Source organism: Sciurus vulgaris (assembly GCF_902686455.1).
Source record: "Sciurus vulgaris genome assembly, chromosome: X".
In the NCBI taxonomy this organism is placed as follows: Eukaryota; Metazoa; Chordata; class Mammalia; order Rodentia; family Sciuridae; genus Sciurus; species Sciurus vulgaris.
In genome coordinates, this window is record NC_136471.1 from 36,623,681 (window position 1) to 36,651,603 (window position 27,923).

The window sequence follows — 27,923 nt, forward strand, 5'->3', positions numbered from 1 at the left end:
TAAATTTAATTAAATTCCCTAAGGGAGTAAGTACTATTACTCTGTAAATAATCTTTTTTGGGAAGGAAAAGAACATAAAGCATCATGCAAAAATGTGGAAGTTATTAAAGTAATGTCTTCATAGTATTTAAATCTCATTAAATTATTCTTTTTTTGGTGGTACTAGGGATAGAAGCCAGGGCCTTATACATGTTAGGTAAGTACTCTACCACTGAGCTACATCTCCAGTCCAAAATCATTCTTAATAATGACATTTAACTTTTTCTCCTGTCACTTTTTGAACTTCTTTGATGTCTTTATCATATGGATTACTGTGTTTTCTCTTGACCATTATTTTCAGTCTTTTCTGTTATTTTTTTCCTCTACTCAGTTTCTGTGTTGACCTTCTTGATGGCCCATTCTTTTTCTTTCTTTTATTTCTTCCTTCCTTCCTCTCTCTCTCTCTCCCTCTCTGTCTTTCTCTCTCTCTCCCCCTCCCTCCCTCCCTCCTCCCTGGACTGACTCAAGTGATCCTCCTGCCTTATCCTTCTACTTATCCTTCTGAATAACTGGGACTATAGGTATATACCACTGGGCTCAGCAGATGGCCTGAATACTCTGATGTTAGGGGATGGATGCTCTTCTATTTCTATGATTTTATAATACTGACTATACTCCCACAGCTTCTAATTTTATATGTCTATCCTAGACCTCACTTCTGAGATGCAGAATCAACTGTCTGATGCCCATGTAACAATCTCCCTTGAGTCTCTTTCAGATAAAATTGACCCTTGATTGCACCTCTGCTTTAGAAAACACAACAGAAATCACACCAGTAGCAGCAACAACAAAAATCTGGTTCCGACTCCACTAATTTGTTGGAAAACATCATTAAGGGTCCTAGGCCAGAATCCTGCATGCCATCCTTGATTCTTGCCTCTTATTTATCCCACATACCCCATCCCTTGCAATTCCCTCTTATATACTAATTCTAAAATACATTTCAAATTCTAGCTACTTTCTCTTTTCCCCGTTCTTGCAATCTTAATCAAACTACCATTATCTATCTCTGGGACCACCATATTTATTAGTATTAAGTACTAGTTTAATAGATCTTATACAGCATAAAAAACTGGGCATAATTTTGTTTTTAGGATGTCAAATTAATTGTAAGCAGTAATTTTCAACTCCCAAGATTCTGAAGTTACAAGAATAAGAGGTAAAACCTTAAGTATAAAAGAAGCAGAAACATATTCTAAACTAAAAACAATGACTTCATTTTCCCTCTCAATAGAACTATATGATGCTTGAGTATCCAGAGAAGGTAAGCCAGAATATTGAGAAACTTTTATTTCTACTTCTAGTAACTTGTAGTAACTTTTATTTCTACTTCTATCATTTTATTAAGTTATTCAGCATCCTAAAGTGGGAGCAAGAAGAACCCAAATTATCCAGTTTTCATATTACATAATAATAGTGTTTTAACTAGTATAAACAAAGTATATTTCTATGATAAGTTAATTAATTAGATGATTATTCAGTTATTGGTTCTCAACAGGGGTGGGTGGGGTTGCACCTAAGGGGACATTTTTTGACTTTCAGGGCTAGAGGGTTACTGGTATTCAGTGGATCCTACAATGCTCAGGATAGTCCCCCCTCACCCCCCCAACAGTTACCAGCCAAAAGGTCCATAGTGCTGAAGTAGAAAACTTTTTTAGAGTAATGTTTTCAGCATATCACATGATGTCATAAGGTTTTTTCCCAAAATTTTATATAACAAATAAACCTTTGGAGGAATAATGGTTGTAAATACTTAAATGAATGGAAGTATATTTGTGTGTGCTTGGAATAATTCAGGAGAGAAAGGAATCAAGGATGTATGCCTGGTTTCTACCTTGGGCAATTCATGAGGAAGATGTTGGTGATGTTGTCTGAGATGAGAGAAATAGGGGTGTAGGAAGAGATCTCAGTTCAGATTTTACACTTACAAAATTTGAGGTGCCTGAAAGACATCAAGAGGAAGTCCCGAAGGACTGGGGATGTAGCTCAGGGGTAGAATACTTGCCTAGAATGTGTGAGACCCTGGGTTTAGTGCCACCATCAAAAAAAAAAAGGAAGTCCTGAAGATCGGATGAAGATCAGAACATAGATATTTAGACATATCCTTAATTTGTAATTTGTTAGTATGTTAGTATATACATATAATTTGTCCTTGGATTGGATGAAATCACCCAGTAGGGTGTGTATTTTAAGAAGGAAAGAGTACCTTCTGTCATTAGTCCCTGGGAACACCAACATTTATGATATAGGTGGAAAAAATCTAATCAAAGAAACTAAGAAGTAGCCAGAGAGATAATAGGAAAGGTCTGGAGAGGTAGTCTTCCAAGCCAAGGGAGGAGAATGTTTCCACATGAATGAAGTATTGATATGGAGGCTTTTGGTAATTTTAGTGGATATGAGAGAGTGAATAGAAACCAAATTATACTGGGTCAAGAAGTTCATGGTAAGTACAAAATTTAGTTGTGTTGTGGAATTGTGTAAATTTGGCTGTGAAGAATAAAGAGAGAAATGAGGGGGATGTGGGATCATGGAAGGTTTTATTGTCTTTTTTTTAAAGATCAGAGAATTCCTCATTGATATTTTTGAACATAAATATTATATTTGGATTTTAGAGATTTTGAAGCATATCAAGTACATTTTGTTAGTAAACATACTCTCTATGAATATAATTCTAAGTGATTGTGGTTTTTTGTCTTCAAGGTGTTGGTGGATCATATTTTATATTTTAAATGGTTGCTTAGATTCTGAGTGATTGAACAAATATGAAAACAGTTCTATTAATTATTATAGATATTGGTGTATTTATAACACTAAAACATTGTTTTTATTTTTCAGATCTTTCCAGAAATCGTTTTACAGAAATTCCTTCTGATGTGTGGTTGTTTGCACCTCTTGAAACATTAAATTTGTATCATAATTGCATCAAAACCATTCCTGAAGCCATTAAAAACCTGCAGATGTTAACATACCTTAACATTAGGTAATGAACTGATTCTTTAAAATAAATTTTTGGTTTTATTATGGTTTTAATCCTTTATAGTAAACAAAAGAATGTGTTTGGGGAGGGGGTGGGGGGAAGGAAAGATAACGGAATGAGACAAATGTCATTACCCTGTGTACATGTATGATTGTGCAAACGGTGTGACTCTACTTGGTGTACAGCCAGAGAAACAACAGTTGTACCCCATTTGTGTACAATGAATCAAAATTAAAAAAAAAAAATGTGTTTGGTTTGGCTCTGTAGTCTATATTTATCTCAACAATATCTTATTTGTATTTTTTATATGTTTACCTTACTTTGTAGGCGTTTGGTCTTAACCTTTTAGAGCGTGCTTCGCAAACTGAAATACATAGGAATCATCTGGGGATCTTATTAAAAGCAGATTCTAATTCCTTAGATTTGCTGTGAGGTTTGCATTTCTAAAAGGTTTCCTGGTAATGTCCATGCCTGCCTGCTAGTCCTTTAACTTCATTAGTAGCCAGGCTTTAAACCATAAATATTTTCCTGAAATCATAGCACCATAATAACCATTTACTTATATGAATCCATAGTTACAGTGAAACATTATAAAGAATCAGTTCTTAAATTATTTTTATTACTCTTGTGACTTGTTGCTTCTTCAAGAGTGGATGGATTGGGATGGGAGTGTTGGAAAGTTTGGAAGTGGATGACAATTGATTTTTATCCTTAGTAAGTGCTTACAATGTGCCAGGCAGTATTCCAAACACTTTATCCATATCATCTCATCTAATCTCCTAACAGTGTTTTGAGATAGGTAATATTATTATTCCACACTACAGATGAGCAAACTGGGTTAAGCTACTTACCCAAAGTCATGTGTACAGTCATTCCCTCAGTATCTCTGAGGGATTGGTTCCAGAACCTCCCACAAGCTCTCATGCTCTTAACACTGAGCTACATATCCCCAACTCTTTTTATTTTTTTATTTTGAGACAGAGTCTCGTTAAGTTACCCAGGCTGGCCTTGAACCTGTGATCCTCTTGTTTCAGCCTCCAGAGTTGCTGGGATTATATGTGTGTACCACCATGCCTAGCACTTAAATTAATTCTTTTATATGACCCCCACTGGTGTTACCTGGCAGTACAAACATTTTAACTGAAACCACTTTATACTTAAAATTGTATGAGAGAAATTTACTTCTGTAAGCATCATTTATTTGAGTTGCTTCTTTGTATAAGCAGGTATTCTTTGGCATGGATTAGGATAGAGTTGAGGAAAGTGAGATATTTTTATATTTTGTCTTTGTTTTTGTTTCAATTTTTTTCCTTTATGAAAAAAGTGATTTGCCAAAAACTGAATTAAATTTCTGTATTACCATGTATGGCATGTCTTAGCATAGTTTTACTGAAAGTTGCTCTAATTCCATCCTGTTTTTTTAAAATATGTATGTGTGTGTGTGTGTGTGTGCATTTTTTAGCTGTAGGTGGACATGATACCTTTATTTTATTTTTATGTGGTAATGAAGATCCAACCCAGGGCCTCATGCATGGTAGATGAGTGCTCTACCACTGAGCCACAACCTCAGCCCCCCCTATCCTGTTTTAATCTCTAAAAGTTGACTTCTGATTTTTGTTTATAGTCATAAACATTCTTGACAAACTATACTGAAATAAAATTTGTTCTAGTGACTTGCTTCCTTTGATTCTCTCTAAAACACGTAGTATAAAAGTGATGATTAGTGACTTATTTGCTATGTAGGAAGTAACTAGATTCTGGATAAATCTCAATTAACATGCTTCTTAAGGGAAAAAGATAAACTGATTTTTAAAGTTTTTTTTTGTTGTTGTTTGTTTGATTTTGTTTCACTGACCTGAGGGAGAATTATAATGAGTTTGCTCTTATTTTCCCATTTATTATTCTGTTTTGGTGAAAATATCTTGATAAACCTCTAAGATGATTTTTCAATTCTTTTACTGTATACTACTTCCCTTTTTTAGTAGAATCTTGCAGAAATATCCTTGTGTGCTCCAGGGCGAAGGGCTCCAGACAGACCATTTCCCCAAGAAACCTGCTTGACCCTGATGGTATGAAGGATTGTGACAGGCCCCTAGTATTTTTGACATTCCAGTGACCTGGCCAGGATTACTAGTTGAGGGGCATTGTCTTTTTTTTTTTTGAAGTTTGCATTGTGTGATTAAAGCCAGTCTCGTGTTTCTGGATGTCCTCTGTAGCAATAAGTTGGGGCAAAGGGTCTTAACTCCCTTGAAACACTGGGCTTTTGTTGTTGTGTACATTAAATAAAACAGTAGGTACAGGTCTGTAAGCGTTACTTGGAAAAATAGAAAAAATAATAACATTGTTTGTCAGTGCTTCTTAGTATGTAAATGGAATGGAACCCTCTCTTTCTAATTTGGTAGTGGGATCTATCTTCCTAAAATAGGTGATTGTGAGGGTTAGTTGAATTAATTCATGTGAGGTTATCTGGACATTGCCTGGCACATAGTAAGTCCTTAATAAGTGTTAGTTGTTATGTTATAAATGAATCCACAGAAATAGAAATGTATCAACTTTGAGCAGAGGTAAAGGCGCTAGTAGTCTGTTCTATTGTAAACTGTAACAAAGGGAGTAAGTTAGAATTACTGCATTTAAAAAACTTTTTTTAATTGCTGATGGATCTTTATTTTATTCATTTATTTATATGCAGTGCTGAGAATCAAACCCAGTGACTCACACATGAGTGCTATACCACTGAGCCACAGCCCCAGCCCAAATTACTGCATGTTTTTAAAGACAGTCTTATTCATTCTTTCTTAAATTTGAACATAGTACATGCAGATTTATCCTTGGAGCCTTTCCCCAGTTAGAGGCATGAAAGTATTGAATATATTGAAATGACGAGCAAGGTTCTGGCATTCTCTAGCTCAGAAGAATCATTACGAGTTTTTGAGCACTGGTGGTATATGGGACATGATCATAGATAACAACACAAACTTTGCGATAAAACTTATATTTGAATCTTTGTTACAGCTGGACAAGTCACTTAACCAGTTTTTACCTTCATTTTCTTATTTGTATGGCAAAGATAATGCTACTTATTTTGTGGGGTTAATGTGGGGATTCAATAAGACAGTGCTTGTAAGGAATTTACGTATGCCCGATACAAAGTAAGCAATTATTAAATAGTAGTTGTTACTTAGTGAAAGCTTATTATTTACTTTCCAGGCAGTTTGTTCTTTTTCAACATAACACGTCAAGTTTCAGACATTCTTATGAGACTGCCTTTTCTTTTCAGTCGAAATCTTCTATCAACATTGCCAAAATACCTATTTGATCTTCCCCTTAAAGTTTTGGTCGTCAGTAATAATAAATTGGTATCCATTCCAGAAGAAATTGGAAAGTTAAAAGATTTAATGGAATTGGTGAGTAAAATAGTTGTATTAATTGTGTGTAATATGCATAATAAATACTGTTACATTTTAGAAGATAAGTTATTCCTTTATGGAATTTCACTAATGTTTTTTTAAAAATGAATAAATTGGTATATGTTTAAATTTACTTTTGTCAGATTTTGAGATACTGTAATTTATTTCTGATTTTAGTGCCCAGGCACAAAAAAAGCCTAGTTGTTCCTTAGCCCAAATGGGGCTAGAAGGCTTACGAGCTTTTTAAAAACTAGTTTTTAAATGAATAAGTATTTGTTTTTTCATCTTGTGGACAATGAAGGTCTTAGGGTAAAGATAAGGTATTTTGTTGTTGCTGTTTTTAAGTTTTTACAGGGTTACTGTGGAACCATAGAGAATGGTGATTAAAGAAGAGTACAATGTCTGTAAACAAAATTAACAAAGTAACTTTTCCTCTATGATATGGTCATGTAATTTTATAACTCTTTTGGGACCAAGATAAATGAAAAGAAGCCATTACATTCTATTGATTGTAGAAATTATAAAGTAATTACCTTGAATAAAATATTCTTGGTCTTAAAGATCATTGAACTCAGAGAGAAACATAATTGAATTCTCAAAACATTGAGCTATTATCTTCTTATCTTTTGGTTACCTCCACTTCACACAGTGTACCATGCTGATTATTTTTATTTTGTTGTATCTTGAGTAATACTTTTCTAGTAAACAGGTATTTTAATGTGCTCTTAAGCATGACTTTATTATGTCTAATGGACCAAACGTTTTCTTGAGGAACTTATCTACAATTTTATAATGGGAATTTATTGTTAGAATAGAGTGCAATGAGCAGAAGTGCCGGAAATACCTTTTATTTATTCAGAAATACCTGCATGTCCAATTATAACACAAGAAAACTTCCTTGAATTTCACCTTTGTGTTTTAGAACCATAGAATTGTAAGCTTGTAAGAGATCTTAGAAGTAAGCAGATATAATCACTCCCTAATGCAGGAATCCACATTTTTGGTGGCAAACAGCTCTGTTTGTGTGTATCTGAACCACCCCTAATTCTCTTTTGCAAAACTATTTGTTAGTAATCTTATTTTGAACCAAACTGCATTCCCCTATCACTTTTTTCCCATTGGTCCTAGGATGAAATATAGATAATGACAACCTCTCTTCCCTCAGGTACTTATAATCTCTGTGTGCCTACCCTCTGTTTTTCTAAATTGTTTTTCTATATTATAAATATCCTTATTGCTTTAATTTTTTCTATGGATTTGTTTTTAGCTGTTTCTATCCTGAAAATACTTTTGTTAATGGACTCTTAATGTTACATTTTTTAAAATGAATGGGGATCTAACATTCATAATAAAAGAGGACGATTACTTTCTTTGACCTGTACACTATAAATATTTTAAAGATTTTATAAATATTTTAAGATTTTATAAATATTTTAAGATTTTAAGGCTCTGTAATTTATTTTTCTTGTTTTCTTCATTTGGTTTCTGACCTTATGTTTTAAATTATATTACATGAGATAGTTTTTAGATAAATGAAATGTCAAAAATATTTTTGATTTTTTAAATTTATTCTAGTATTTTAAGGAGAGTATTTAAAATATTCAATACTATTACTTTACCATAAAATTACTACAAAATTATTATGCTTGAAACTCTCAGAATCAGTAATAACAGATGGGTAGATGGCCTTAGGATGGCTGACAGACCATTGTAAATCACATAATGAATGTGTGAGTATTCCCATTGGTACTTATCCATAGGAATGTGGTAACTAAATGTAGTTATGTTCTGTCATTAAAAATCTAGGAAATATTCTCTGACCTCCAATCCCCAGCAGAGTATTTTGTGGATTATCCTTTGGAGTAGGTTAATTTCCTGTGCCAGGTATTATTTCTTCTGGAAAATGGCAGCTATGTGTCAGATTTCTCTGGATTTTCTATATTGAAATCTTTAGTATCAGACACCTTTGGAAAGAAGCATTATTATTTATTTTAAAGGGTGTCTTCCTAACCTTTTATTGTCCATCATTTGAATCATAGTCTATTCTGAATATAGCAGCCAAGGCCATCCTTTCAAAACATAAGTCAGATCATGTCATTCCTCTGCTCAAAAGTTTCTGGTTTCTGCCATCTCAGAGTAAAAGTGAAGAATGTATCCCCTCCCCACACCCTACTTTCTCCCTTACCCACTTCCCTCTAGTTACCCCATATACCTTGCTGTACTTTGTACATGTCAGATGTGTTCTGCCTAAGGACCTTTATATTTATCATTTTGTCTGGAATGTTTCCTTTTCATATATTGGCATGACTTACTTTCAGGTAGGATGATATTCCTTAAATATCACCTTCTTCATGAGATGATCTTAATTGCTAACATCCTTTCCCATTATTAGTAGCACTGCCATTTTCCTTTACCCTACTCTTTTTACTTTTGAATAGCACTTATCATCTTCTAGCAATTAGATAATCTATTCCCCGTGCTAGAATATAAACTCCACGATGAACTGTGAGGGCCGGAATTTGTTCTGATTCTTCTGTGTCCCCAGAATAGGTTCTAACAAATAATATTTGATAAAGACTTGTTGTTGAATGAAGATGCCTTAGATATCTTTTGAAAAAAAGTATGTAGGATACATTTTCCTAATTATCAGTAGTTTTATTGGATTCTTCCCTATGCGGCTTTAATATTCTTTTGAATTGACATTCCTACCCTTTTTGCATTTGATAAAACTGAGTGTACAAGCCACTCCCCTCCCTCCAAGGTAATATAATTTTCAGTCAAAATTGGAAATTGGGAATAATTGCAGTAGAACATGAATTTCATTTGCAGTATGTTGGGAATGACTACTATCTAAGATCATGCTGCAGATTTCCCTTTTTGTTTATGCTGTTGCTAGGACAGGGGTCCCAAGGAGGTTCCCCAAAAGAGAGGTGGACCTTAACTTAGGCCCTGAGGTCCTTGACATCATTGCAGAAAAGAATTTAAGGTCAAAGTGAGGCACAGATTGAATTTATTGGAAGAAAGAAGTAGACCCTCTGAGAAACACAGTGGAACATGGGCATTAGAGAGGAACATGCTAGCTACATCTTAACTAGGTATATTTATACATGTAAGGTCAATAGTACAGGAACATCTTCTAAGAGGGTGTTTTTAGTTTTCCTTTTGGTGACTCAACATGTTAACCATTATTGGGATGGGCGTCCTTTCCTGATATGTTGACCATTACTGGGACAGGAGTCATTTACTGACATGTTGACCATTAATGGGATGGGCTTTTTTATTTTCTTCTTTGTTTTTTAATGTGTTCTACTTTGTGAATTTAAATAGTACTACACTGGTGTACCCATGGGCAAGGTCTAATAATTGATTTATTAGTGCCATTTTTTTTAATCAAGGTATATGAAAGTCACCTTTAAATCTGGTGAAAGTGAACTTTAAATATGGACTTTAAATTACAGGTGCTCTTATTTTGTCCCACATGCCTTCTTTCTCCCTATTCTTTTTTTTTTTTTCTTTTTTCGTGGTGCTGGGGATTGAACTCAGGGCCTTGTGCATGCAAGGCAAGCACTCTACCAACTGAGCTATATTCCCAGCCCTCTCCCTATCCTTATGTCTTCTATTCTACCTCAATATGATTATAAGAGGTAGGGAGAGGAGAGCACAGTTAAACTCTTTTGAGTTGTCTTATTATGTAAACTTAGTATGTTTTCCTTTAAATCAGGGTTTACATTTTTATTTAACACTGAGTTAAATTTTAAGTTTTCTGATCTCTTAGAGCGTCTTTGAGTTGTCATGTGAACCGCACGTTTGAGCTTGTAATCCTTCATATTTTGTATCCCCTTTTAAAAAAGCAAATTTAGCTAAATCGATCCTGCATAATCTTTGGTTCTCCAACTTGGATCTTTAACTTTCTTAGCTTTTACTTACATAAATATTTTAAATCAACTATAATAATTGACAGATTGTAGCAGTGAGAGATAACTATTAGTATTTTATTTTACCTCTGCATCTGAAAGAACACCTGATCATCCTTACTTCTGGTTTTAGTGGATAAGGGTTATTCTTCAGTTGAGATTTTTGAGAGGTCTGCTAATGTAGTTACTAAGATTTTGTTGTTGTTATTGTTGTTTGGTACCAGGGATTGAACTCAGAGGCATGCATCTACTAAGCCACATCCCCAGCCTTTTTTTTTGTATTTTATTTAGAGACAGGGTCTCGCTAAGTTTTTAGGGCCTCACCAAGTTGCTCAGGCTGGCTTTGAACTTTCGATCCTCCTGCCTCAACCTCTGGAGCTGCTGGGATTACAGGCATGCACCACTGCACCCAGCTTAGTTATTAAGTTTTAACCTCAGATTTTTTTACACAGAAAAATTTCTGTTGACTGTGCTAGGTTGACTTGATGATGTAATATAAATAGAAATCTGCCAGATAAATCTATTTTTAGAGAAATGACATTGGAGGTAACTTTGGCTAACTATTAGTCATATGCTTTAATTTTAAAATTGGAACTTATCTGTATTTCTTAGTTTGTTATGATTTTATCTTCTTGTTTTCCTTAGGATATTAGCTGCAATGAGATTCAGGTCCTTCCCCAACAAATGGGAAAATTACATTCCCTTAGAGAGCTAAATATAAGAAGAAATAATCTTCATGTATTGCCAGATGGTAAGATGTTCACTATTTTTACTCACATGAATTAGAGAATAACTGTGTAAAATTTAACTTAATTATTTTCATTTCTGAACAGAATTAGGAGATCTTCCCTTAGTCAAGCTGGATTTCTCTTGTAATAAAGTGACCGAAATTCCAGTTTGTTACAGGAAGCTGCATCATTTACAAGTAATAATTTTGGATAACAATCCATTGCAAGTACCACCAGCACAGGTTTGTAATAAAAATATGATACTGTTTCTTCTCATTTTTGTTCATAATTTGTATCTGTTTATTAAGTTTGAAAAACACCAAAATGAGCCAATTTTGTTGTTTAGGTACTATTATCTAAAGGAGCTTTTCTGAGACTTTTTTTTTTTTAACTTTGGTAGGAGTTTTAGTGTAGGCTGTAGAACAGCATTTGGAAAACTCATATCAGCTTTCTGCTTATAAACTGTTTGTCAATGTTATTTTGAAAAACAGACCTTGAAATATTTCTTCCTATTTCATACTCAGGTATGAATCTACTTGGGATTTGTTGCAGGATTAATTGCAGCACATTCTTGGCACTGAGAGATGAAACTATAACAGAAGGAACAAGATACAAGTGAAAAAAATTAATTCTGACCTTTAGTTTAATAAGGATTAAGTCCATGTGGAGTCCACTAAAGTGATACAGAAAAAAACTAAGGCATAAACCCAGAAGGATGAAGAGTATAAAAGGGGACAGTGAGGAAGAGATGTCAACAGAATTTTGGAAAATGAAAAGTAAATGGAATAGTGGTGACTAGTTCCTCTTATTCCCCATGAGTATCTGTCTACAGAGCAGATGGCAGTGAAAGAGTAGCCCACACTACCTTCAAGTTATGTGCTCTGGCACAGAGTTTGCTATTTTCTTCCTACAGAGGTATATTCCAGTCATTCCAAAGGGGGTTTCTTTTCTGATTCAAATAAAGACTAGCCGAGGTCCTGGTAGTCGCTGTCTTAGCAAATGGGGGAAAACTGTGACTTTTGTCAGCTGTGGGAAAAAGCAACAAGAAGCAGGTTGATTTACTGTGTCAAACCTGGAAATGGCTCAAGTATTGGTCATACCATGTCACTCTGAATATCGGGATGAAGGCCTAAATGTCTAAGGCAGTGCTCTCCAGTAGAACTTTCTGAATGACAGAAATTTTCTGTAATCTGTGCTATCCAATACTGTAACCACTTGCCACATGTGAATTTTTTCAAATTTTTTTTGGTTTTGGTGCTGGGTATTAGATCTAGGCTCTTGTGCATGCTAAGCATGTCCTCTGCCATTGAGCTACACTCCTAGCCCCCATGTGTGACTATTGAATGATTGGAATATGACTAATGTCACTAAGGAACTAAATTTAAACTTATTTCATTTTGATTTATTAAGTTGAAATTTCATTAGCTACATGTGGCTAGTGGCTCCCCTATTGTACACCACAGGTCTAAGATTTACACCCTCAGATTCTTGCCCTTAGTCCCATAACCACATGACTACCTCTCACTTGCCTCAGCAGAAATCTAGAATTTACCTGGAGCTGGTGGACCCTTAGATATTTTTCCTCAGCTCAGAGACCAAATGACTCACTCCTTGCCTCAGCAGAAGCCTGAAGTTTATATAATCTTTAGAAAAGTGCTGCCCATTAGTGCTTTTCATGGTGATTGAAATGTTCTGTATTTGTACTGTCCAATATGGTAGCCACAGTGACATCTGAGTACTTACAAGGGCATAGAGTGACATAAAATTGAATTTTTAGTTTTATTTCAATTTAATTTGAATTTGAATAGCCGCATGTGGCTGGTGGCTACCATATTGGACAATACAGCTATTAGAAAACCAGAGTCAGTTACTCTGTTACCAAACCCCCAAATCAGATTTATGTGCCTGATATGCAGCAAACACTGAACATTGGTGCTTGGAATTGAGAAAGTTTAATGAAGAAGGTACAAACCCAAAGGTTGAGGGACAAAACTTCAAATGCCCCTTTCCCAGCAAGCATGATTATGGGATATTTAAGGGAGAAGGACACAGAAGGTGGAGCCTAAGGGAGAAGCTGGTAGTTTTACAAATTTTCAATAAAATAAAGGTTTTTAGGCTTGATGGATCATCTGGTGGACATCTGGTGGATCATTGAGCAACCTATATTTCTGCAAATCAAGCTTGTAAATCATCCTATGATGTTCTTAGTTCATTCCCTGTAGCAAAGATAAGGTTAGCAATTGATAGATATAGGAATGGGAATTGGGAGTCTGGTTAGATTGACTAGAGGAAGGAAAGAGTGTGCTCCATTGACCTCTTAAAATTTGACCAAGGGAGGAAGACTCTTACAAGTGAAAAAAAGTTACTAATTTTGTTATGGGGACTCAGTCATACAGGTACAGCTATAGACAGAAGTGAGAACCTGTACTGAAAACAGTGAATGCTTGCATACAGTAGACTTCAACTACTTGACTCCCAGAATGCTCACACCTGTCTTGTGTATTTCAGGCAGGACTGAAACATTTCTTCTGTGATAAACTGAATGAACCAGGAGAAAAGACTTATCCATGCCCTGATCTTTCAGTGTTGCCTGATGAAATAAATGACCAGTCCCTGTTTCATTACCAGATAGATAGTAGCATATTGTCAGTAAAATTCTCCCATGTACCCAGAGCTTCCAGTTAGCTTATTAATGCTTTGCTCTTAAAGATAGCCAAGGATCACTAGACATTTCAGGAATAGTCTCTAATGTGAAAGACAGAGGACCAAAACACTGAAAGCGTTCCACTGAAACAAATGAGGGCATATTAATTTTTTTGCAATGTAGATATCCATAAATATTTGTTAATCATATATCCTGTAAGGGGTTAATATCTAAATTATGTAAGGAACTCATGTAACTCAATAGAAGAAAAATATGTAAAAATAGGCAAAGGACTTGAATAGATATTTTTTTAAAGGAGATGTACAAATGGCCAAGAACTATATGAAAAGATTCTCAACATCATTAATCATCAAGGAAATGCAACCACAATGAGATATTGCTTTACACCTGTTAGGATGGCTGTTACTGAAAGTCCAAAGATAACAAGTGTTGGTGAGGATATGGTGAAAAGGGCACCCACATATAGTATTGGTAGGAATTTAAAATGATACAGCCACTATTGAAAATAGTATTGAACTTCTTCAAAAAGTTAAAAATAGAACTACCATGTGATCTTGCAAACCCATTTCTGGGTATATAATTGTAAGTGATAGAAAAAAAAGTATTTTTCTTACTCAAACTGTTGACGCAGAATACTTTAACCTCTGTTTACCAAAATGTATGGGGTTTTCTCACCACCACCAAGTGATTCTCCAACAGACACTGACTGAATGCCCTATAATTCAATTCTGATACTATCTATCTGGAGATAGCTTCAGATCCCGTTGGTCTCAGTCCCACATGAGTGTGTACCTATACTTCTGACCCACTTGCTATAAATCCAGTTTTCCATGACCCCCCTCCTCAGATTTGATTAATTTTCTAAAGTGGTTCACAGAACTCAGGGAAAGACTTTACTTATTATTCCTGGTTTATTATATTTCAAAGGATACAAATGAATAGTCAGAGAGAAGAAGTGCATAGGGCAAGGTGTATGTGAAGCTTCCATGTCCTCTCTGGGTGGATGACCCTCCAGATACCTCCACATGTTCAACAGTCTGGAAGCTTTCTGAACCCTTTCTTTTGGGCTTATGGAGGCTTCAATGTGTAGTCATGATTGGTTCAGTCATTGGCCAATGATCAACTCGACCTTTACCCCTCTCTCTTCTCCCTCTCCCCTTCCTGGTGATGGGTGGTGAGGGGGTAGGGTTGGAAATTCCCCTGCCTACCTTGGCTACCAGCCCCTTATCCTGTGAGGCTCTCCAGGTTCCCTCAGCCACCTGTCATTTCATGCCATAGGATGGACACTCAGTCCCTTCAAGAGATTCTGTAAGGGTTTTAGGAATTATGTGCCAGAAAATAGGAATAAGGCTAAGTATTTCTCATAAGTCACAATATTCAAAGGAAATAAAATTATTATCACAAAGAGTTATCTACATCCTCATGTTCATTGAAGCATTATTCACAGTAGTAAAGATATGGAAAAAAACCTGTCCGTCAGAAGGTAAACAAATAAAGAAAAATGTGGGGTGTGTATGTAGTGGGATATGATTCAGCCCTCAAAAAGAACGAAATCCTGCCATTTGCAACATGGATGAATTTTTGAGGACATTGTGCTAAGTGAAATAAGACATAGACAAATACCACATGACCTCACTTATATATGGAGTTGTCAAGAAACAAAGTCGCACTCACAATGGCAGAGAATGAAATCGTTACCAAGGGCTAGGAGGCGCAGAAACAATACCATTCTTCAGTAGTTAAAAATGAGTAAATACTATAGACCTAATGTACAGTATGGTGGTTATAGTTAATAATGCTGTATTATAAACTTAATTTGCTAAGAGAGTAGCTCTCAAGTGTTCTCACAGTACACACACAGAAAGATAATTATGTGAGGTGGTGGATATGTTAATTAGCTTAGTCGTGGTAATAATTTCACAATGTATACATACACCAAAACATCACATTATGCACTAAAGAAATATTCAGTTTTTGTCACTCATACTTCAGTAAAATGGGGGGGGGTAAAGAAGGAAAATCTGGAGCATATTCATAGGTGTGGTGCTCAGAATAATTTCTTAGCAGCAGCTCAGAAAACTAGCAGATGTTAAAATGATATTTTCAAAGACTGAGAGAATAGCTCCAGTTTTCTACATTCAAACTGTCAATCAAATGTTAGGTAGAAAAAAGTTTTAAATGTGCAAAATCTCGGAAATTTTAATTCCCATGCAACCTTTCTTAAGAAGTAGTGGGGCGTGATATACCAAAATGAGGGAGTAACCTAAAACAGAGGAAATTTTCACATCTAAGGTTGACAGGTGTGCACAGGCCTAGAGAGCAGCCAGTCAGTTTGAAGAAGGGGAGTCATGCCACCACAAAAGTAGGAGGAAAGGCTGAGCAGTGGCACTTGCCTACAGTCCCAGCAATTTGACAGCTTGAGGCAAGAAGATCTCAACGTCTAGGCCGGCCTCAGCAACTTGGTAAGATCCTCGACAATTTAGTAAGATCCTGTTTCAAAACAAGATAGAAAAAGAACCGAGGGTGTACCTCAATGGTAGAGTGCCCCTGGGTCCAATCCCCAGTGCCAAATAAACAAAAACAAAAGCAACAACAACAAAAAGTAGGGTGGTGGGGGGGGAGTGATAGGTGACTCGAAGTGTTTGTCCACATGGAGAGAGATTTTACAATTTGCCAGACTCAGGAACAAATTATTAACAGGCATATAGAAAAGTATGCAAAGGAAAAATGGAATCATTAGTAATTTTAGGAAAAACTAAAATTGTAGGAGAAAAGAAATATAATGCTACCATTCTATGGGGCTCATCTGTGGATATTTTCTTTTTTTTTATTTTTTTTTTTTAGTTGTGGATGGACGCAATACCTTTATTTTATTTATTTATTTTTCTGTGGTACTGAGGATCGAACCCAGTGCCTCACACATGCTAGGCAAGCACTCTACTAAGCTATGACCGCAGCCCCTGAGGATATTTTCTTGGTCTTAAATAAGTACTGGATTTTGATTTAATAAGTAAATAGACATAGCTATAATAATAGGAAAGATTGTCTTCATTATTGTTCTTGGCAGTGCTGGGGATTGAACCCAGGGCCTCCCATGAGCTAGGAAAACATGGCTACCACTGAGCTACACCCCTATCCCCAATAGAAAAGATTTCTATAACACTTGCTATATTATTAGGTTCCAGATATTTTTTAAAATACTTATATTATCTCATTTAATTTGTACATCAACTGTGTAAAACAGGTGTTTGTTATCCTCATTTTAGATATGAGGAAACAGGCATAAAAGTGAAATGACTTGTTCAGGATCACATATCCAGCATGTGTTAACACCAGAACTGAAAGCGTGACTCTAGGGTCCATGCTCTTTAACCATTGTTATGCTTCTGAAGAGAGAGGAAGTGTGATTATGTGAGTGGAGAGGGTATAGTAGTGGTGATTGATGTTGGTGATAGTGGTAATAGTGGTAATGCAAGAAATTTAAGTTATTTTCTTTAGTGATACCCCAATAAATAAAAATAAAAGCATGTTATTCATGAGGGCAAATAGCAGAAACCTAACTGAAAAAGTTCAAAGTGGGGATTGGGTCTTAGAGATTGAAAGTAGAATGGGGGATTACTTTTTAATCAACTTTGTGATTGTTTGGTTTTTGAAACTATGTACATTTTCACCATGATAAAAGTAAAAGTTAAAATATACAGAATTTACATAAAACTAAAGTTTATTTAGTTTGGACAGATAGTAGCATACTATTTAGCACACTTTAATTGATAATGTATTTATATTCTAATAACTCATTTTTATTTTCCTTTCTTTTTTTTTTTTTTTTTTTTGATACTGGGAATTGAACTCAGAGGTCTTAACCACTGAGCCACTTCCCCAGCCCTTTTTAAAATATTTTACTTAGAAACAGGGTCTCAATGAATTGCTTAGTGCCTTGTTTGTGCTGAGGCTGGCTTTGAACTCGTGATCTTCCTGCCTCAACCTCCTGAGTCGCTGGGATTATAGGCATGCGCCACGGCACCTGGCTTTATTTTACTTTCAAATGAAAATTTTCAGTGATGAAATTGTACCTAATATCTATAAGAACTACCAAAAATATTTTTACTTGGAATTATAATTTTCTTTCTTTTTTCTTTTTTTTTGGTACTGGGAATTGAACTCAGGGGTGCTTTATCACTGAGCTACAACCCCAGAGCCCTTTTTATTTTTATTTGAAGACAGGGTCTTGCTAAGTTGCCCAGACTGGTCTCAAACTTTCGATGGTCCTCCTGCCTCAGCCTCCTGAGTTGCTGGGATTATAGGTGTGTGCCACCATGCCTAGCATAATTCCTTTTTATATAGGTGTCTTTTTTTGCCGGGGGGAGGATACCGGGACTTGAACCGAGGGGTACTTAACTAGTGAGCAACATCACCAGCCCTTTTTATTTTTTAGTTTTAGAGTTGCTTAGAGCCTTGCTAAACTGCTGAGGCTGGCTTTGAACTCTCGATCCTCCTGCCTTAGTCTTCCCAGCCACTGGGATTATAGGCGTGTGCCACTGCTCTCAGCTATATAGTTATCTTGTGTTTTCTTTGTTGATTCTTTTTAAATTTTTTTATTTGTTATTTGTAGCTATATATGACAGTAGAATGTATTTTGACATATATATACATGGAGTTTAACTTCCCATTTTGGTAGTTGTACATGATGTGAGGTTACACTGGTCATGTATTCACATATGAACATAGGAAAGTTATGTCCAATTCATTCTACTGTCTTTCCCATTCCCTCCTCCCTTATTCCCCCGACTCTTCCACGTTCAATTCAGTGAACCTCCACTCCTCCCTCCCCGCTGCCTATTATAAGTCAGCATCCATACACCAGAGAGAATGTAACACCTTTGGTTTTATGGGATTGGCTTTTTTCCATTAGCATGACAGTCTCCAGTTCCATCCATTTACTGGCAAATGCCATAATTCATTCTTATTTATGGCTAATATTCCATTGTGTATACGTGTCATTCTGGAGATTATTTTTGCATGTGAGGTAAAGTTATGTGAACCCATTAATCAAGATACTTTTATTAGAAATTTTGAGAAATATTTATTTGATATCACTCATAATGACTAAATAATCTTTATAAAGATGACCTACAGTTTCCTTGCCTCTCATTTTCTGTCATTTTTAAATAAATTACCTTCTTTTACATAGTTTTTTACCCCTTGCTATTCCTTTTCTTTGTGATCAATTAAAAAAATAATTTTTCACTTAAACTGACCAATTTTTTAAAAAAAATTTATTCTAATCAGTCACTTTCTTATTTACATTATTTTTATATTAGTTTTCTTTCAGTGTTTATACCAAACATTCTAGTGGTTTTGATGAGATTACCTTAAAGAATTACATATATATATATTTGCTCTGTTATCACCAAATCAGTGAAAAGTTTATTTCTGTTTTTTTCTAATAAGGCCAACTTTCACAAGTTGTGAATTTTATATTGTTCAGTAGTTTGTACATTCTTCCTTTAATAAGAAAGCTTGAGTAAATTATAGAAAAATTAACTTTTCTGGTAAGAAAAGAGATATTAATAGCATTTGATTTGTGTCAGTATTGTCTGATTTTTTTCATGTAGTGTCAAGTACAAACTGTTTAAATATGTGAAGTATCAATTAAGATTGTGATATCGTAACATAGTTTGACATTATTAAAATAATGAGAGTTGCCATTTATATTTGGAACTATATAATAAATACATTTCATTTATTAACAGATATGTTTAAAGGGTAAAGTACACATATTTAAGTACTTAAATATCCAAGCATGTTGTAGAATGGATAAGAAACCAGATTCCCTGGATCTTCCATCATTGAGTAAAAGAATGCCCTCTCAGCCTCTCACAGACAGGTAATATAATGTTTTTATAGTCTCTTTTAATAATTGTTGTCTTATTGATCTTGAGTGTACTGAATATAGGCTGATTGGCCCAGTGGTAAAATCAGTATTTCTGAAGCTAAATATCACCATCACCATCAATGAACTTCTAGGATACTGGAATAAACTTGAGATTTTCTCAGGTCGTTATTATTTTAGTAGTAAAAATGTAATTTGACATTATAGTGCAGAAACACCAATTTCTCAGCTACAATAGCTGTTAATTTACTTTTGTGATTTCTGTATTCTACATTTGTAATAGCAAGTAGAATTTGACTTTGAACTGAGTTTGGTAGAAAAGCAAGACATTTTGGAAATACCTTTTTTTTTCCATCATATTCTTTTGTGTGTGTATATGATGCTGGGGATGGAACTCAGGGTCTTGTGCATGCTAGGCAAGTGCTCTACTATTGAGCTACATCCTCAGCCCCTTTGTTACATTCTTTATGACTGAATCAAAGATGACAATGTCATTGATGTTCTTTATGATTTTGATGGTATCCTTATGAGATTTTGAAATGGTAAATTAGATATTTTGTTTATAATTCATCCTTTCAAGATGCAGGTTGGTCTGAAAGATTTTATGAAAATATAATTCTATGCAGTGATATAGAATATAACTTGGAATGGGGTGAGACTACAGAAAGGGAGAATATGCCCCTGCCTAAAGTATTTAAAGGTTTGTCTTTGCATATATGATAAAGTTTAGATTGCTTGGAATGGCAGTATCCTAAATACTATTGTTAAGAGTATAAGCTCTTCAATTCCAAATAGGACTTTTTCTTGAATATTTCTCTTAATTGAATAGTGTTAAGTACCTAAACATTAGATTTAGTATCTAAAGATTATTTTGCTTAATATTATGAACATTATTAGACCAAACAATTCTATAAAAATTAGAGTTAATACCAATTCTAACCTATTAATTAATATTCATTGTTTTAAAATGAATTTAGTTATGGCATTTAATGATTTAGTCATTTATATTACAAATATCTTTTGAATACCTACTGGTAGATTCAGGGAGTGTTTTATTGAGTGCCATACATGTTGGTCTTGCATCTCACGGAGCCTACAGTCGGTGGAGAATGAGTCAGTGAGTAAATGTAAATTATGGTTTCTACTGAATATATATCACTTAAGCACTATCATAAAGTTGACAATGCTAAGGCGAACCATCATAAACCAAGGGCCATTTGTATTTGTGTGTGTGTATGCTCTGGTTTGAATATGTTTCCCAAAGTTCATGTGTTTAAAACTTAATCCCCAATGCAACAGTGTTGGGAGGCAGAGCCTAGTAGAAGGTATTTAGGGCATGAGAGCTCCCAGCCGCTCGATCGTGAGGGTGGAAACCAACACGCTACAGTGGGCTGTGTTGCTAAGCTCTGATGTTCAGTAGGTTAGGTGTGTTAAATGCATTTTCAACTTAGAATATTTTAACTTACGGTGTGTTTATTGGGACATAATCCCATCATAAGTCAAGGATCATCTGTACGTATGTATAAAATTTCAAATCACAGTGAGTGCTATGAAGGAAAGGACCATATTTCAAGAATGTGGTCGGGGAATGTCTCTGGGAAGGTGAAGTTTTAAGTCAAGATCCTAATAAAGAAATCCAGAGGCTGTGGCTGTGGCTCAGTGGTAGAGCGCTTGCCTCGCACGTGCAAGGCACTGAATTCGATCCTCAGCACCACATAAAAATAAAGAAATAAAGGTATTGTGTCCACCTACAACAAAAAATATTTTTTAAAAAATCCAGCTGCGTGAAGAGCAAGGGGGAAAGCAACTCAGGCAGAAAAAAATGACATGTCTCTTCCCTTGGGCTGGGAAAGGACGTGGTGTGTTCAGAGGAAGCCAGCATGATTAGTAGAATGACTGAAGGGTAGAGTGGTAAAAATTGATTATGGAGAGATCAGGCTCAGGTCCTGTGGGGGCTTTGTAGTCTGTGGCAGGAAGTTTAAAGTTTATTTAAAATACAATGGGAAGTCATTGAATAGTATGAAGAACTGATCTGATTTGTTTCAACTCTTTTGACTTTTAGAAGAACAGACTGGAAGTAAGTAAAAGTAGAAGCATGAGAATTAGTTTTTGTTGTTGCAGTACTGCCCAGAGATCAAGAGAGCCTAAATGGAGTGATTGCAATAGTAATGAAAAGAAGTGGACAGAATTAGGGTGTATTTTGGATAGTCTGTCTCAGTGCTGTCTACTAGAAATGTAACGTGAGATACAAATAAATTTAAATTTTCTAGTAACCCATCTTAAAGAAAGGAAAAAAATATGGTAAATTAATTTTAATAATATATTCTATTTAACACAGTATATCAAAATAGTATCATTTCAGTATTTAATTAATATATAAAATTAGTGAGATATTTTACTTGCTTTCATTTTATTTATTTATTTTTTTGGTACCGGGAATTGAACCCAGGGGCACTTAACCACTGAGCCACATCCCCAGCCCCCCTTTTTCTGTATTTCATTAGAGACAGGGTCTCTCTGAGTTTTTGAGGGCCTCCCTAGTTGCTGAGGCTGGCTTTAAACTCATGATCCTGCTTCAGCCTCCTGAGTCACTGGGATTACAGGCAGGTGCCACCATGCCTCGCTTTACGTGCTTTTTTCATATGAAATCTTTGAAATCTGGTGCATATTTTACATTTATCATATGTCTCAATTTGGAGTAGCCACATATTAAGTGCTTAATGGCTACGTAGCCATGTATGGCTAGTGGCCACTTACTGTATTGGACTTAATGATGATCTGTAGAGCTGATTGTCAGGTGTATTAATCTCCCACTAACAGCCTGTATTGAACTACTTGAAAAATTCTTATACGTGCTTTCTACTTTCATACACAGGTTCTTTGCTATATAGTTCTTACTACCTAGAATGCCTTCCCATGCCTTGTCTATTTTGTAAACTCTTTGTTCTACGTGAATAGGCATTACCATAGTTACATATACAATATTAGCTTTTGGAGTCAGACATAAGAGCTTTAAAGGTCTTTTCTGAGTCTTAATGTGTCTGGTCCTTAAAAGGAAAATAATCACACAAATGCTATTAGAATTAAAGGAAATAACGTATGTAGAGTACTTAGCACAATGCATTATTTATATTTTCTCAACAAATAACTTATTATTATCATTGTCATCTATTACAAATGCATGGATATGTTTGTACATGGATTTAATGTTGTATAGTAAAGTCAGATGGATTTCAGCTTTAATCATGGTTTAACCTCTTAAATCCTCCGTGGCTTTGTATAGGTGATTTAAAATCTCTGAACACGTTTCCTTATCTAAAATGTTAACCATATCCACTTCATAAGGTTGTTGATGTATGCTTGGCAATCAGTTCAACAAATGATTGTCAGTTAATGTTAGAGTTTTCCCCTTTGGAAGTTAAATTTCATAAGCTTTATTATTCTTATTTGTATAAAGAAACAACTTTAAGAATATGGATTATGTATGAAATATGAGGTATAGCTTGCCCAGTACCTAACACCATGTAGACACTCAACAAATGCTAGCAATTACTGTGTCTGTTCTAAGTCTAAACTCAAATACCTCCCTCTTGGGGAAAGCCTTTTCCTAACCTTACCAAGGAGAATTAGTTGATCTCTCTTTTTTCTCCTAGCACTTTGTATTTACCTCTGTCATAGACTTCATTAGCATATAAACAGATTCATTTCCCCTCTGGGCTGAGAGCTCTTTGAAGGCAAACTTTGTTCATCTCATTTTATCTCAAATATTCAGCATAGTGCCTGATACTTTGTAGATGCTTCCATAAGTTTGTTGATACACTCCTGAAAAATACAAAAATAAGTTTTTGTTTTTGTAAGCATTAAACTGAATTTAGAGGAGGAATTTAAGCATACCAGTTGAGATCAGGGACTTTAGTGCTGGGTAATCTGGGGATTAGATTTACACTATGGTTTGCAAGTTGTGTGTCCTTGGGTAAATTACCCCATTTTTGCCAGCCTCAATTTCCTCACTCATAAGATTAGAAAACCTCACAATCTGCTAGAGTTTTCCCAAGGAATATTAAAGGTATTATTTTTAAAACACTTAGCCTAGTTCCTCCCACAAGATAAGCAATCATTGTATATTCTGTATTATCTAAGGAAATTTTAGATCAAGTGTGCATTATTTATTTAAGAATAAAATCCTAACTGTCCTTAGGATTTCTATTTTCATAGTATGGAAGATTTTTATCCAAATAAAAATCATGGCCCTGACTCTGGAATTGGAAGTGATAATGGAGAGAAACGATTATCTACAACAGAAGTGAGTCTTTTCCATTGCTGATTGTTTTGTTTTACGGTTTTATTAGAACTTTGAGATGGAGACATTTGCACACATTTGACTTTATTTTGCTTGAAAATATGATCATTGTTTTATACCTTCAAATGAAAAAAGTACTGATTATTAAATTGTACTGATGAAAAAATGTAGTGATTATTAAATTTTTTATCTGAAAACTAGGGAAGTAAAGCTATTATTTTATAATTGCATGCTTAATTAAAGCATATAACCTTTGTCATGTGTTTCAAATGCTTTTTTTGTATTTTGTGGTCATTTCTTTTCAGCCATCAGATGATGACACAATCAGTCTTCACTCTCAAGTTTCAGAATCAAATAGAGAGCAGACATCAAGAAATGATAGTCATGCAATAGGGAGCAAGCCTGATTCCCAGAAAGGTAATTCATGTGGTGTCTGCTGTTTTTATGTCATATATATATATCTTATTAAAAGTGAACCTTTTATTAAAAATGGACATTGAAAAATTATAGTGTCTTTAGCTCTTATACTAATAAACTTTTATTCTAAGCACTGTAGCATCAGAGCATTGAGTATATATTTTAAAATAACTGTTAATCTATACTTAGACCAGGAGGTGTATGATTTTATTGACCCCAATACAGAAGATGTAGCAGTTCCTGAACAAGGAGATACACATATTGGATCATTTGTCTCTTTCCTTAAGGTAAATAAGACTGAACAGATATTAATTACATGTTTTCCTTGATCTTACGAAAGTGGACCATACAATTTAAAATGATAATTTTCTTTTATATGAAGGGAAAAGAAAAATGCTTTGAAAAATCTCAGAAAAATGAAGAATTGGGAAATGAAAAAAGGTAAGGACATGAATTCTCAAAGTGATATGTTGCTTATAGATACTTGAACTCTTCATTACATATTCGTACCTGAAAGAGCACTTGAAAGAATTTTTTTGCCCATTTCTCTGTTTAGATTGTTAATTTGCAAATGTCACCTATCTTAATTCCTTAAAATTATAATAAAACTTTAAGTTGAAAGTAGGATACACACTACATGTCTCCCCTGAAGGGTAATAATAAAGTTTCCTATTTTATTAATGAGAACTGTACCTTTATATACATTGCTTCATTTGCATTCTTTATCCACCTTTAAAAAATAGATGGTGTTGACATCATTTTGCCAATAAGGAAACTAAATTTGGAATTCAGGTGTGATGTCTCTTGATCTAATCTACTTTCCATTTTTTCAGGCTGGTTATAGCAAGTTTAAGGATATTTACCTTCATATTTTGTTAAAATAACTGTGGTTTGGATCTTTATCTTTCATCTTATGAAATTACAGAATATGACCTACCACATTTTTTTCAGTTATTATTTCGGGTTACTCATAGCTATAAGAAGGAAGGAAGGAAGGAGGGAAGGAAGGAAGGAAGGAAAGAATGTTTGTTGAATACCTGTCATGTACTAGAATTAGTACCATGTACTTTTACACGTTGTTCACTTAATCTTCAGTAAAATCCTACAGGGTAGATATTGATCCCACTTTTACAGATGAGGAAGGTGAAGTTCAGACCCATTATGTTTTGTACCTAAAGCCTCTTGTGTCCAAGTAGTACTTAGGGTATGAACGGAGCTCTCTCTGGTCCCCATACTTTTTTCTCTACATTGTGGTTTTTTTTTTTTTTGTTTTGTTTTTTTTTTGAGTGACCTCATTAGTAACTTCTTTTTTGGGGTACGGACGTAGTGCTGAGGATTGAACCAGGACCTCACTCACATGAAGCACGTCCTCTACCATTGCTATATTCCTAGCCCCTCACTGGTAACTTTTCAAGCGGTTATTAATTAATCACTTCAAATGCCCAGTAAGGAGATACATTGCTCTGTTTTGTTTCCTTAAGATTTCATTCTTGGCCAGGTGTGGTGGCACACACCTGTAATCCCAGCGGCTCAGGAGGCTGAGGCAGGAGGATAGGGAGTTCAAAGCCAGCCTCACCAAAAGTGAGGTGCTAAGCAACTCAGTGAGACCCTGTCTCTAAATAAAATACAAACTAGGCCTGGGGGTGTGGCTTAGTGGTCACAAGGGCAGCCGCCTAATTTGAGTCACCAGTGTCCTATCATGTAAGATGTCATAAAGATACAAAAACTCATGTTTTTATATTATTTAGTAAATTAAATGCTTTTGAGATAAAAATAGAGTTTAGAGAAAACTTTATTTTAAAATTTCTTCATTTTCTTTAAATGATAAAAATGATATATCTTAATTATCATTTTCTGGCAAATTTTCTAATCTTATTTGAACTTATTTTGCATTTTCTTTAAACATTACATAGAGATTTTTTTTAAATCAAAATAAACTGATAGAAGTTTGACTCAATAAAATGAGAAATTTTCATGACACTTTATATTTATTTATAAAGGCAGGCCCTGTAGAGCTTTGCAGTTCTTACACTCAAAACTAAGCAATATGCATTATTAAATTTCTGCGGCCATTACACATTTCAGAAATTTAAAAATGGTAATATACTTCATTATTTGTTGGTCATTAATTATATTAATACAGCTAGTATGCTGTATTTCATAATGAGTAGAGAACATAGGTTTGTTTTCCTTAGATATTATATATTCTTTTATTTCTTATTTTAGTATTCTAAATACAAAGGCATAAAGATTTTAGCTTTCACATGGTCTTAAAAATAAAAAGGGTGCCTATTTCTAGAAGTTGACCTAAGATACAGACTGCCTTACTTTTTAGATAACCATATTTGTGTTACCTTTTAGAGTTGAGAAAGAACAATTACTTGTAGAAGATGATGATGATGATGATTTGAAGGAAGTAACTGATTTGAGGAAAATAGCTGCTCAGTTATTGAAGCAAGAACAGAAGAACAGGTATTCTTTGATGAAATTTAAATAGACAAATTTTATAATCTTTAAATCATGTAATTTAAAGATTAACAGATATAGTAAATGAAGTTTCAAGTAAACAATAGCTCCCTTGTAAGATCTATTCCAAGAGCCTAACTACTAAAAGACAATAGGAAATGCTTAAGGAGAGAAATGTAAAATTACTATACAACTAACAGAGTATACTCATGTGGCCATTGTATTTAATAATTGCTTATGTATTTTTTTATTCTTGTGTGCTGAATCATAATAACTGATTTTTTATATGTATTTTAGCTTATAGTAACATTTACATTGTAAACATTTTTTCTTAAATGTTTATAAAGTATACTTTTTTGTTTTTATCAGATTCTGAGTTTCTTGGAATATATATATATATATATATATATATATATATATATATATATATAGTTTATATATATATATATAAACTCCTTAGAATTGAACCAAATCATATAGTGGTTGACTAAATCATTGAGATGATTTGAGGGTCACAAATTCACTTTTGTCTGTTTCTTGGTCAGCAATCATTTCCCCCTCTAATTAGGCTTTCGCTAAATGAATGTTGTTGGCAATGAGGAGGATGTTATGTGAATGAATGTAAAATCAAGGCAAGTTCATTTTTTAATATGGGAAAAGCTTCATGTGTTGGTGAGGGTCAGCAATTTTTACCATCTTCATGTACTGGGAGTATTACATTTCATTTATTTATTCATTTTAATTTTTTGGTACAAGGGATTGAACCCAGGGGTGCTTAACCACTGAACCATATCCCCAGCCCTCTTTTATATTTTATTTTGAGACAGTCTCACTAAGTTGCTTAGGGCCTCACTAAGTTGCTGAGGCTAGCCTCAAACTTGTAATCCTCCTGCCTCAGCCTCCCAAGTCACTGGGATTACAGGCATGTACCACCACACCCAGCTTACATTTATAACTTTGAAATAATAAAGATCTGAGTTTCTCGTTTTGTTTTGAGAAAATTACGATAATTTTGGTACATTTAGCCTGGATAAGTAATAAGTATTTTATGTAACTTACTCAAGACAATAAATATTTATGGATAACATGACTATGTTTTGGAAGTTTCAAATTAAAA

General features: G+C 34.6%; 1 protein-coding gene across 7 annotated transcripts in view; it reads left to right on the plus strand.

Moving 5' to 3' along the window:
* LRCH2 (leucine rich repeats and calponin homology domain containing 2) overlaps positions 1-27,923 on the plus strand; it is a 126,747-nt gene that overhangs the window by 44,207 nt on the left and 54,617 nt on the right. For all 7 annotated transcript variants that reach the window (XM_079124472.1, XM_079124470.1, XM_079124471.1 and 4 more), the window contains 10 exons: positions 2,875-3,019; positions 6,294-6,420; positions 10,983-11,088; positions 11,171-11,307; positions 19,484-19,617; positions 23,839-23,926; positions 24,229-24,340; positions 24,530-24,627; positions 24,723-24,781; positions 26,702-26,812. In XM_079124472.1, the coding sequence (XP_078980598.1) occupies positions 2,875-3,019; positions 6,294-6,420; positions 10,983-11,088; positions 11,171-11,307; positions 19,484-19,617; positions 23,839-23,926; positions 24,229-24,340; positions 24,530-24,627; positions 24,723-24,781; positions 26,702-26,812 (1,117 nt within the window). The remainder of the gene's footprint in view (positions 1-2,874; positions 3,020-6,293; positions 6,421-10,982; positions 11,089-11,170; positions 11,308-19,483; positions 19,618-23,838; positions 23,927-24,228; positions 24,341-24,529; positions 24,628-24,722; positions 24,782-26,701; positions 26,813-27,923) is intronic.